Below are 10,609 nucleotides of genomic sequence, written 5' to 3'. Positions count from 1 at the left end.
CCTGCTGTGTATTCCTATCAAATGCTGGCTGACACGGAGTGGGTGCTCACTAAATCTTTGTTGAATAACTGAATGTTCATATGTTTCGGTGGATGCTGGCCCAGGGCTCGGGCCATGTCCACTCTGAGGTGCTAAGGGATACCAGGGGAGAGGTCAGGCACTTGGGTCTGAAGCATGTGATGACGGAAGCTCTGGGAGCAGCTGACCAGCCCAGAGGAACATGGACATAGGGGCAAAGGAGCCCCAACTCCGAACCTGCTTCTCCCTGTCCATCTTGAGGGGTGACACCTCCGCCTGCCCAGTCACCAGACAGGGTCCTGGGGTCATTCCGAACTCCTCACCTCCACATCTCAGCCCTCAAGTTCTATATTATTGTCTAAGTACCCCCAATCTGCCACTTCTGTCCGCACTAAAACAGCATCCTCTCCTCCCGGCTGTCAGCGACCCAGCCCGGGGCCTCCATGGTCCACCTTGTGCTTTAAGCGGTTTTTCTAAAACACAAATTTGACCTTCTCCTTGGGTCTTAAAATCTTTCGGTGGGCTCCTATGCGGTCCCTGAGGCCAGGTCCCGGCTCCCGCCAGGCCTTCCATACACGTGGGCTGGCCTCCCTCTCTAAACTCCTCTCTTGCCGCTTGGCCTATGGGGCCCAGGGCTCAGGGCTTCCTCACACCTGCGGGCCTCTGCTCAGGACCCGAGCTTTCCTGCCTACCGCGCTGCCTCCTCTGGCCCCCCAACCTCCCTGCACGCGCACTCATTCCTGACACCGTTTGGCGGCCTGTCACCCACGTGGCCAGGGGTTCCTGCACGCAGTACTGTGGTTGCGAGGTGTCTGTGTGGGTGACTGCGGCGTCACGGAGAGGAGCCCGCGAGGCAGCCCCCGGGAGGCAGAAAGGGAGCCGGGGGCCAGTCCTAGAAGCCAATGAGGGAGTGTGAAGGGTGTTCCGCTGCGTCAGCTGGGCCCGAACCGCCCTTGGGAGGAGGAGCCTGGGGTCCAGCGCCGCGCAAGCTGCCCTCGCTTCCCACCCAGGGACACTGAGCCCTCCGCGCCCGCAGAGCTGCCGGGGTCGCAGGGCTAGGTCTCCGCCGGCGGCCCTCCCCAGGCGAGCGTCCTCCGGCCTGGGGCGGCAGAGCGGAAGAGGAGGGGGACGCCGACCGCCCCCAAAGAAGCCAGGGGTCCACGGTCCGCGGCCCCGCGGAGAGCCGGCCTCCTTTCTGCGCAGGCGCGCCGCCCAGACCGGGCGGGGCGGGGCCTGGACGGGTCGAGGGGCGGGGTCAGATCCCGGGCCCGCCTCCACGAGCTCCTGTGAGCCACCGAGTGCTGGGCACCCCAGCTATTCTAGGGGCTTCAGGTGAGCGGGGGGCACCGAAGGGTCAGGAGGCCTCCCTGGAGGTCGGGCCGTTGGTCGGGCCGCGGGTCCATCTGTCCTGCCGTCTGCCCACAGCCGCCTCAGCGGAGAATGGGAGAACAAAGGGAGGGGGCGGTTCTGGGGCCCCCGAGGGAATCCAGGGTCCCAGGTACCCCGCCCTGCCCGCTGACACTTTCGGTTTCTCCCTGAGTCAGAGGCGCCGCCCGAGAGACCCTGGGCCGGCGCCGGGCGCAGCTGCCTCTCCGCGTTTGCCTGTCCGTCTTTGTGTCTGTCTCTGTGTCTGTCCGGCTGTGCCCGAACTTGCCTCCACCTCTAAAACTAAGCCTCCCGGACACCCCGGCATCCCGCGAACTCTCGCCCCTCTCCCATGGCAGGTAAGTGGGCGCCAGGCTGAGGGTCTCCGTTATCCCCCCACGGACTTGGGAGCTGGGCGTCGAGCACATCCTCCGGGAATGTGCTCCGACTGGCTGCGTGGGGCCCCTCCCTTCCTCCCGGGGAGCCACCGCCCTGCTCCCCCGCCCCATCTTTCTCAGCCTCTTCCCATCGCATTTCCCCCGCAGCTTCGCGGCCCGTGGCCGAAGGGGAAGGGGGATGAGGCCGCGGGTCCCTTTCTAATCCACTCCTGTCCCCCCCACAGGCTACTTGTCCCCCAAAGGGCACGCCCCTTCACCCCCACCTCCTTACCCTGTGACCGCTGGGTATCCGGAGCCGGCGCTGCACCCCGGGCCCGGGCCGGCGCCAGTGCCCGCCCACGTACCCGCCCCTGCGCCCGGCTTCTCTCTCTTCCCCTCGCCCGGCCCGGGAGCCCCGGGGCCTGCCGTCCCGTTCTTGCCATTGCCGGGGGTGCCTTCTGGCCTCGAATTCCTGGTGCAGGTGAGTGGGAGGGAGGAGGGGAGGAGTGGCGAGGAGGGGACCCTGGCGTCCAGGCCGGCCAGCTGACATCGGCGCCCACCCTACTCTCTTTGCAGATCGATCAGATCTTGATTCACCAGAAGGCTGAACGAGTGGAAAGTGAGTGGAAGGAGGAGTAGGTTGGGGCTCGTGGAGGGGGCAGAGAGAGTGGGCTCTTGGCGGAGGGGGGGGGAGTGCCCGTGCCTGAGTCTCAGCGTGCCCCCCCCAACCCCCGGCAGCGTTCCTAGGCTGGGAGACATGTAACCGGTATGAGCTGCGTTCGGGGGCCGGACAGCCCGTGGGTCAGGCGGCCGAGGAGAGCAACTGCTGCGCGCGTCTGTGCTGCGGCGCCCGCCGGCCCCTGCGTGTCCGCGTGGTGGACGCGGGAGATCGAGAGGTGCTCCGCCTGCTCCGCCCCCTCCACTGTGGCTGCGGCTGCTGCCCCTGCGGCCTCCAGGAGGTGGGCGGGGAGGGCTGGGGCCAAGGAGGGGTTTGGGTGGGGGGCAGGCCGTGGTAGGGAGGACCATTGACGGAACGTGGTCCGCTTGGAATGAGGCGCAGGCGCGGGATGAAGCGCGGTCCGGGTGGGCGTGGGCAGGTGGGATGGGAGGTCAGTGAGGAGAGACAGGGGACAGCCTGACTGGTGAGAGCTTGGGCGGGGGGCCCTGGCTCGGCAGTGACCCTGTCTGCCTCCCACTCCAGATGGAAGTCCAGGCTCCCCCTGGCACTACCATTGGCCACGTGTTACAGACCTGGCACCCCTTCCTCCCCAAGTTCTCCATCCAGGATGCGGACCGCCGCACGGTCCTGCGCGTGGTGGGGCCCTGCTGGACCTGTGGCTGTGGCACGGACACCAACTTTGAGGTACCAGGAATAGGGGGAGATTCCCGGGACATTCATTAATCAAGATGGCAGCTTCTATGAGGCAGGATGGCCAACACAAAGGTCAAGACCCTGAGCTCCTCAATCCAAATCCACTGTGACTCCTACCACACATGTAGTGACCCTCCATTCAGAAAGGCACACCCCTGTGCTCTTAAGAACTGAAAGCTTGGCAAAGACGGTTTCATCTTAAGGACCAATGCTGCTTGTTGCCCGCAGCCCTGCGTGGAAGTGTCTATGGCCAGGCCTGATTGCGGGCAAGTCCGCTGTGGGCTGGCCCCGTGTGGCTGCTATGCGTGAGTTTGTGAGCCCAGACCCGGGAGCAGGCAGCAGTTTAACTTGCCAAGACCCTGTGGCTTGCCCTGCCAACCTAGAAGTCCAAACAGCCCCTCCAGCCTGGAATCCAGGTGATAGATATCCCTGCCATCATGCATTTCTAGCATCAGCCTGGAGAACCCAAGTGGTGACACTTTCAGGGTGCGGCTGGGGACGTACCTTTGTTTCTAGAAGACAGAGGCATCTCACAGACACTTGAGTTCTTTAAGGGATAATCACCAGTGCAGATAAGGGAGAAATAACAGGTGGAAGCCCGCAGACTTTCCAAGGCTTCTGATGAGGTGTCTGACCTAAGCCTACTTTTAAAAATCGAGTCACCTTGGTAGGTGGGTGGAGGTTGCATGATGGGAAGATCACCAGGCGAGCTCCGGATGGGAACGTGGAGACGGGGCCGTCACAGGGCCAGTTTTCCTTTTACATAATTATGAAGGATCTCTATGTGGGGCTGCACTTGGGACCCCAGGGTTGGCCAGGAGAGGCCCTGCCCAGCTTGAGACTGGTCCGCAGGAAGTGCCCCAGCCTGGGGGGCAGTGGGGGAAGGCGAGGGGAAGGGCATTGTTCTAGCCACTGAAGATTAAGCCTAGGAAAAGGACCAGGCAATTACTGTGAATCACCACCCACGGCAGCAAGGCCTGTTGCTGCTGGGCCCAGAGAAGCCCGTGGAAGTTCATGGTCCTCACAGGCCACTTACTGCCACCCCCACACCCCCATAGCTGGGCTTGGATCCCCTCTGGATGAAGTTTGCATGCGACGCTGGACAGGTCCCTTCCTACTTTGCAGATTAGAGGAAAGGCTCCCCTTCGTGCAGCCACAGCCTTCCAGAAGCCTGGCTGGCTGATAGAGCGCAGCCTGCCCAGCCCTTCTTGACCAGGTCACTGTGGTCAGGGCACCCACTGCGCCAGCCGTGGGTGGCCGGTACTTTGGTAACCCAAACAAACCCAGCAGGCAGCCGCACACTGAGACAAGTGCATCGCGCTTCCACGTCTCCCACCACTGATGCTCCATTCTCGCGGATGGCCTTTCAAGAGCAACCCATCAGAGCTCGAATTCTGATTTTTGCTATACACACGCAGCGTGACCTAGGGTGCCTCAGTTTCCCCCCATGTCACACGGAAAGCCCAGGCTGTTGGAAGGATTCCCTGAGTGGAGAGCCTGCACGGTTCCTGCGGGGTGATGGTGGGTGATCAGTCACACCCTCCCCAGTTGGGTCCTGCCCCCCCCCCACAGGTGAAGACCCCGGATGAATCCCGCAGCGTGGGCCGCATCAGCAAGCAGTGGGGGGGGCTGCTCCGAGAGGCCCTCACAGATGCAGATGACTTTGGCCTGCAGTTCCCCCTGGATCTGGACGTGCGGGTGAAGGCGGTGCTGCTGGGAGCCACATTCCTCATCGTGAGTTGGCTGCCCCGCCTGGCCTCCTGCTCAGAGAGGGTTAGGGACACGGACTTTATGGGGGCTTGCGGTGCCTGATCTGGGGTGCGAGAGCTGAGCTAGGCCCGCCCAGCCAGCTCTGTTGACAGTGCCCTCTCCTCAGGACTACATATTCTTCGAGAAGCGAGGAGGTGCTGGGCCCTCGGCCATCACCAGTTAGAGGCCACCTCGGGGTGAGGAGACCATCACCTCAACCGGGATCCAAGATGGCGGCCTGTCCCAGCCCCTCCTCAGAGGCAGCCCCTTCCCTTGATGCGCACTGCAGGGGACAGACAGGGATGCCTGAGAGTTTAGGGGCCATGGTGCCCTACTCCTACCCTAATTCCCTGGCCTCCTTCACCTTGGACCCCAGAGAAGGGTATGTAGGAGAGCCCTTCCCTCGCGACCTCCCACCACTGGCGAGCCCCCAGCACACACGCATATCAGCTTTCAGACTCTCTCTCCCCTCCCCTTCCTCTCCTCCCGTCAGGCCTCTGCTCCAGACATGGTCTGTGGAATCCAGAGCCCTGGGGTTTTCTGACAGAGCTGGGGTGGGACAAGGGACGCAGCACCAAAGATGGCGGGTATGACCGTTCTCTCCCCACACCGGCTTGGCCAGTGAGTTCGGCCTCAGACTGTGGCCCTCTGCGGGGATCCCCGCCTCCCCGTCAACGGCCGTGGGGCCTACCCTCTGGTGCCCACTTCCTTGCCCCTCGGGCCCTGCCCACAGCTAGCGCTCACTGCAGCTCCCGTGCCTTACGCAAGCACCCCATCCTCTCCCCACCCTGGGAAGGAGGCTGCATCTTTGTATGTCATATTCATATAAACTTTGTAACTTTTTGGATACTGGAAGATGTATGTAATGGGAGAGAGTAGAAGAGTTGGTGCGGGAAGAAACCAAGGGAACTCGGACAGCTGGGCTGGGAGGGGGCTGGCCCGTTTCATCATCCAAGCTGCCAAGGTCCAGTGTCCTTGAGTTCAAGAGGGCAACGTCATCCTTCATCATGGCCCTGGACCGAGCCAAGGCAGTTTGGGCCACGTACCCCCAATCAGTCTGGTTGCCTCTACCATCCAAGATGGCTGCTCCCACAGAGTCCGGTGTGGTAGCTGATGGCCGCTCGGGATGGCTATTCCTGAGGTCCGGAATGCCCACTTGCTCATTCTCTGTAGCAAGTGGAAGCTTCCTGTGCATGTGATGTGGGGCAGCTCTGTCCCTCCAGCCCTCTTGGTTGGGAATATGGTAGGCAGACTGGACTAGATCCTTCTGTGAACCGGCCAACGGAGCTGGAGCCCTCAGAGGCCAAGGGGCACAGGGGGAGATGCTCTCAGGGCCCGGCCCCGGGCTCCTCCTGTACCTGCCGACCCACACGATCTCTTCGGGTGGGAAACTCTGCCCTGGTAGGACCCGTTCTGGTTCCCCTTAGTCCCACATGGCCAGGCCCTCGATCCAGGCTGGTATCCATGCCCAAGGGGGCAGCGCTCAGGGCCGGGCCAGGACATAGCGACTGGCAGCGGAGAGGTCCCACTGGTAGTGCTCCAGGATGCGTCGGCAGTCGGCTCTGGACCGGCTACTCAGATGGAAGAGCTGGTCCACCTGCGGAGGTGGGAGGGAGGGCAGCGAGCACCAGGGGCCGGGGCAGGAGCGGTGGGAACCCGAAAGCAGGGTCTGGCTTTACCTTGAGGTTCCGGATGGCAGAAACCACGTCTCCCCCAGTGGCCCTTAGTGCTGCCTGGCACTCCTGGTGCGTGACTCCGTGCACGCCCAGCTCCACCTGCAGGGCACAGAGCCTTGCTCAGGCCACTACCCAGCCTGGAGCCCCCTCTGCACACTAGGCCCTTCAGGGAGAGCTCACCTCCGTAATCCTCCTCTGCAACTCGGGGTCGGGCAGGAGGTCTCCGGAGGGGACGGTGGCTTTGCTAGCTCCAGGCACTCCCAAGGGATGACTGTGGGGGGGTTCTCTCTTGGGCCAGGGAGGCCGCTCCCTGGGGGGCTGGCCGGGCTGAGAAGGGCTGGAGGCAAAGGGAGGGCGGGATGGCAGGCCTGGGGGTCCCTGGGGCACAGCTCTGGCATGGCGAAGTTCGGGGGGGCTCGAACCACCCCCTGTGGGGCGGGGGCCCAGGGACAGAATGGACTCCAGACTCTTGGAAATGACTGTACGGTTGAGAAAAAAAGCTTGAGAGGAAGCCCAGACGCGGGGCCCTGGCTCCTCCCCACTCTGTGTGCTGCTTTCAGGGTGACCCTCGGTTAGGGGCGCAGTAAGGTGTGCCGAGCAGACACCCAAGCCCAGGCAGCGGAGGCCCCGAAGAGCCAAGGTGGCAGGAGCTGCAGGGGGAGCGGGCAGATCCTGAAGTCCAGCTCTGCAAAGGTCGGGACTCGGGGCAGGGGCAGGATCGGAGGGTCGCTCTTGATCTCCTCCGAGACCCTGGAAGCCGGGTCCCCTGCCGCACCCACCTTTCATTCTCTGCAGGGGCACGTTCCTTCTCTGGGCCCGTGCTGAAGGTACATCCCGCATCTTTGCCTTCCCGCCGTCCCTGTCGGAGAGAGTGAGCCCGTTCACGCTCCACACGCCACCCCACCCGTTTAGCAGTGTCCCTTCCCGCCCCAGGCAGGCGGAGACCCAGAGAGGAAGGTCTAGCTGGGAGGCCAGTCCAGCCTTCACTCCAGCCTCGCCCTGGCCCCCTCCCCAAGCCTCCCTTCCAGAGAAGCTGCTAGACTTGGTCCCGCAGCCCAGCTGCGTCCCCCCCACTCTTTCGGGTGCTCACCCATCTACGCTTCCCTGGTGTCGCTCTCCCTGGGCAGGGGAGACCCTGTGGACTGGACGGGTGGCTGGTGAGACCCCCGCGTCTGCCAGCGTCACCGCCGAGGCTGGGAAGCTGCCCACTTTGAACGTGCGGCCATTCTGGCCCTTCCAGGTTGCAGAGTCGGGGCTGTAGGAAGAGGCACTGGTGGAGGGGGTGCAGTGGGGGCTGGGCTTGGGCCCACATTCAGCTCGCGAGCTGTGTGCCATGGAGCTGCATCTGCCTGAAGGAAGCGAGGCTTTTTTCTCCCGAACACAAAAGGGCTCTATGGGCTTGGTGGCTCCGGCGGGAGGCCACAACGGTAGCGGATCTCTCCAGGCCCGGGAGAAAGAGGGGATGCAGAGGACCAGGGTTCAAGGAGCTGGGGAGCAGGAAATCGGGACCAGGGTCAGGAAGGTTGGCTGGGAGTCCTCCTCCTGGAGACGTGTGGGAGGCATGAGGCTCTCACCTGCCCTCGATGATGGTGACGGGGTCGCCAGTCTGCATCCTTAGGGCGCCTGCCTCTGTCACATCCCGCACACAACGTCCCTCCGGTGGCCAGGCCTGCAGAGGGAGAAGGAAAGGGTGTCAGGGCTTGTGGCCTGAGTCCGAAGGGTAATTTCATAAGCGCAGGGAAGAAAGGAGACTCCTCTCTGTGGATGTACCCACCAATCAAACCCATACCAGCTATGTCCTCGGTCCTGGGCCCGGGGGGGTGGGGGGGGTGGGGACTGTTCCTGTCCCCCGGTGGTGATCCAGCAGGGGAGGCAGACCTGGAGTCCATGCCAAGCTGGACATAGCCCAGGGGTCAGGAAGCAACAAAGGGGGGCCCTGTCTCTACCTAGGAGAACCAAGGCGAGAGTCGCCCATGCACTGCTTTTACTCGACGCACACCTCTGCCTCCCGGGCCTTCATTTCCAAGGCCCCGCTGCCTTGACCCTGAATCTGGCATCATTTCGTTCTTGCTTTGTAACCACTGTCACCTACCTGCGCTTGCCATATTCCGTGTCCTCCCTCCCATCCCTTCATGCACCACGCCAGAGTGACAGAGCATGTAAAGTTGGCTTGTGACTCCCCTGCTCAAAACCCTTCCATGGCTCCCAGGTGCCCTGAGAGTAAAGACTAAGCTTCAACAACGGAGTTCAGTGATTCGGGTCATCTGACCGGTTCAACGACCTAAGAGGGCTCCTCCACTTGCTGTGTGAATTTAGGCAAACCACTTCAACTGTCAATGCCTTAACTGCCACATCCGTAAAGGCCACGAGATAGTGGCCTTTCTGAGTTGTAAGGATGAAGGAGGTGATTGTGCAGGAAGACACATGTCAACGCCTTAGCACCATACCTTCCACAGATCAAGTGCCCTGTGTTAGCTCTGGTTATCTATCTATCTATCACTCCTTCCATATCCCTCCTGCACACACCCGAGGTCCCGCAGCTGCCTTCCCTGCTTGCCAGCTGAACTGTCTTACCTCTGCCTGTAGACACCCCCAGCAGCCTGCTGCTCTGTGCTCCCCTCTTTCCGGCCCAGCCCCAGCCCCCAGCCCTTGAGCCTGCATCTCTGTACCCCAAGCATCCTCCCCAGGGCTCCAAGCGCCCTGCAGGTAGAGCCCGAATCTGTCCGTCTGTCCCAGACCCCAGCCCAGGAGTATCTGTTAGTCTTGTACGTGCAACCCTGGGAGAAAACGGGGAAGTGAGACGGGGCGTATGTGGGGAGGTAGGGGCTCCCACCTCTTGGAGCAGCCCCTCCAGGTAGGAAAAGCTAGGCCGGTCGGCGGGGTGGGGGGCCCAGCAGCGCAAGGCGAGGGCGTAGAGCGCCCTGGAGCAGAGGGGAGGCCGAGGCAGCCGGGCCCGGTCCTGCTCCAGCCGCTGCAGGATGAGGTATGGCGGGACGCCGGCCCAGGGCTCCTCGCCCCCGGAGAACATCTCCCACAGCGTCACCCCAAACATCCACACGTCCGACGCAGAAGAGAAGGCCCCCTCGCGCAGGCTCTCTGGCGCACACCTGCGGAAACGCCGCTGAACCGGCTGCCCGGGGCCCTCTCCCCCGCCCAGCGCGCGACTTCCGCGGCGCCGCCACCGTCCTCGGTGACCTCCCTCCCAAGCCCTTCCAGAATCCTCGTCCCGGCCTGCCTGGGAGGCGCGGCGTGCCCGCACTGCCCCGAGCCAGCCAGGTGCCCTCCCGATCGGCCCCCGATCGGCGCCCCTCGGCCCCTCACCAGGCGTAGGGGATGGGGCGGGGCCCGCCCATGACGTAGCGGCCCCGAGCGCCGCGCAGCGGCCGCACCAGCCCGAAGTCGGCCACCTTGATGGTGCGCGGGGAGGCCAGCAGCAGGTTGCGCGTGGCGAGGTCTCGGTGCACCAGCCCGCGGGTCCCCAGGTACGCCATGGCCCCCGCCAGCTGCCGCAGGAAGAGGCAGAGCAGGGCCACGGGCAGCGGGGGTGTCGGGGCCGGGGCGGTCAGGCGCGCGTGCAGGGATCCCAGGGGCGCCAGCTCCATCACCTGCGGGAGCGTGGCGCCCTGTGAGCAGGGGTCTGCCCCCCGCCCCCGCCCCGGGACGCTGGCCAACCACCCTACCGTCGCACCCCTGGCCTGGGAGCCGCGGTCCGGGTGTGCTCACCATCTGCAGAGGCTGGCCCAGCACGAGGCCGTGCAGACGCAGCACGTGTGGGTGCTCCAAGTTCATCATGATGGACACCTCTCGAAGGAAGTCCCCCAGCTCTGTGCCCACGGGCCCTTCAGGACCCACCCGGAGGGACTTGACAGCCACTGGGACCTGGGGGGTGGGGGGAAAGGACACTATCTGGCACCCTAGGGAACAGCTGTGCCAGGGCCAGAGCAGGGACAACGTGAAGGACAGGGGGCAGCCAGAATTAAAAAAAAAAAAGAAAGAAAGAAAGAAAAAGAAAGAAAGAAAGAAAGAAAGAAAGAAAGAAAGAAAGAAAGAAA

General features: G+C 63.4%; 2 protein-coding genes across 7 annotated transcripts in view; one reads left to right on the top strand and one right to left on the bottom strand.

Annotated features, from left to right (window-relative positions):
• PLSCR3 (phospholipid scramblase 3) overlaps positions 1 to 5,728 on the top strand; it is a 6,793-nt gene extending 1,065 nt beyond the window's left edge. For 2 of the 5 annotated variants that reach the window (XM_040629951.1, XM_040629952.1), the window contains exons 3-8: positions 2,006 to 2,241; positions 2,337 to 2,379; positions 2,499 to 2,719; positions 2,962 to 3,123; positions 4,705 to 4,866; positions 5,009 to 5,728. In XM_040629951.1, coding sequence (XP_040485885.1) covers positions 2,006 to 2,241; positions 2,337 to 2,379; positions 2,499 to 2,719; positions 2,962 to 3,123; positions 4,705 to 4,866; positions 5,009 to 5,065 — 881 coding nt within the window. In that variant the 3' untranslated portion in view covers positions 5,066 to 5,728. Of the gene's footprint in view, positions 1 to 1,003; positions 1,743 to 2,005; positions 2,242 to 2,336; positions 2,380 to 2,498; positions 2,720 to 2,961; positions 3,124 to 4,704; positions 4,867 to 5,008 lie in introns of those variants that run through there. The other 3 variants (XM_040629948.1, XM_040629950.1, XM_040629953.1) reach the window with 3 other exon arrangements.
• Positions 5,729 to 5,730: 2 nt separating this feature from the next.
• TNK1 (tyrosine kinase non receptor 1) overlaps positions 5,731 to 10,609 on the bottom strand; it is a 6,874-nt gene continuing 1,995 nt past the window's right edge. Inside the window, exons 4-12 of one of the 2 annotated variants that reach the window (XM_040629946.1) lie at positions 10,281 to 10,436; positions 9,879 to 10,162; positions 9,391 to 9,664; positions 8,132 to 8,226; positions 7,648 to 7,812; positions 7,337 to 7,416; positions 6,738 to 7,036; positions 6,561 to 6,656; positions 5,731 to 6,478 (exon numbers count right to left, since the gene is read on the bottom strand). In XM_040629946.1, coding sequence (XP_040485880.1) covers positions 6,365 to 6,478; positions 6,561 to 6,656; positions 6,738 to 7,036; positions 7,337 to 7,416; positions 7,648 to 7,812; positions 8,132 to 8,226; positions 9,391 to 9,664; positions 9,879 to 10,162; positions 10,281 to 10,436 — 1,563 coding nt within the window. In that variant the 3' untranslated portion in view covers positions 5,731 to 6,364. The remainder of the gene's footprint in view (positions 6,479 to 6,560; positions 6,657 to 6,737; positions 7,037 to 7,336; positions 7,417 to 7,647; positions 7,813 to 8,131; positions 8,227 to 9,390; positions 9,665 to 9,878; positions 10,163 to 10,280; positions 10,437 to 10,609) is intronic. The other variant, XM_040629947.1, reaches the window with a different exon arrangement.

Source organism: Ursus maritimus, unplaced genomic scaffold, assembly GCF_017311325.1.
Source record: "Ursus maritimus isolate PB19 unplaced genomic scaffold, ASM1731132v1 scaffold_14, whole genome shotgun sequence".
Classification (NCBI taxonomy): Eukaryota; Metazoa; Chordata; class Mammalia; order Carnivora; family Ursidae; genus Ursus; species Ursus maritimus.
Note: the sequence above shows the minus strand (reverse complement) of the source record. Positions and strands in the feature narration are given on the sequence as shown.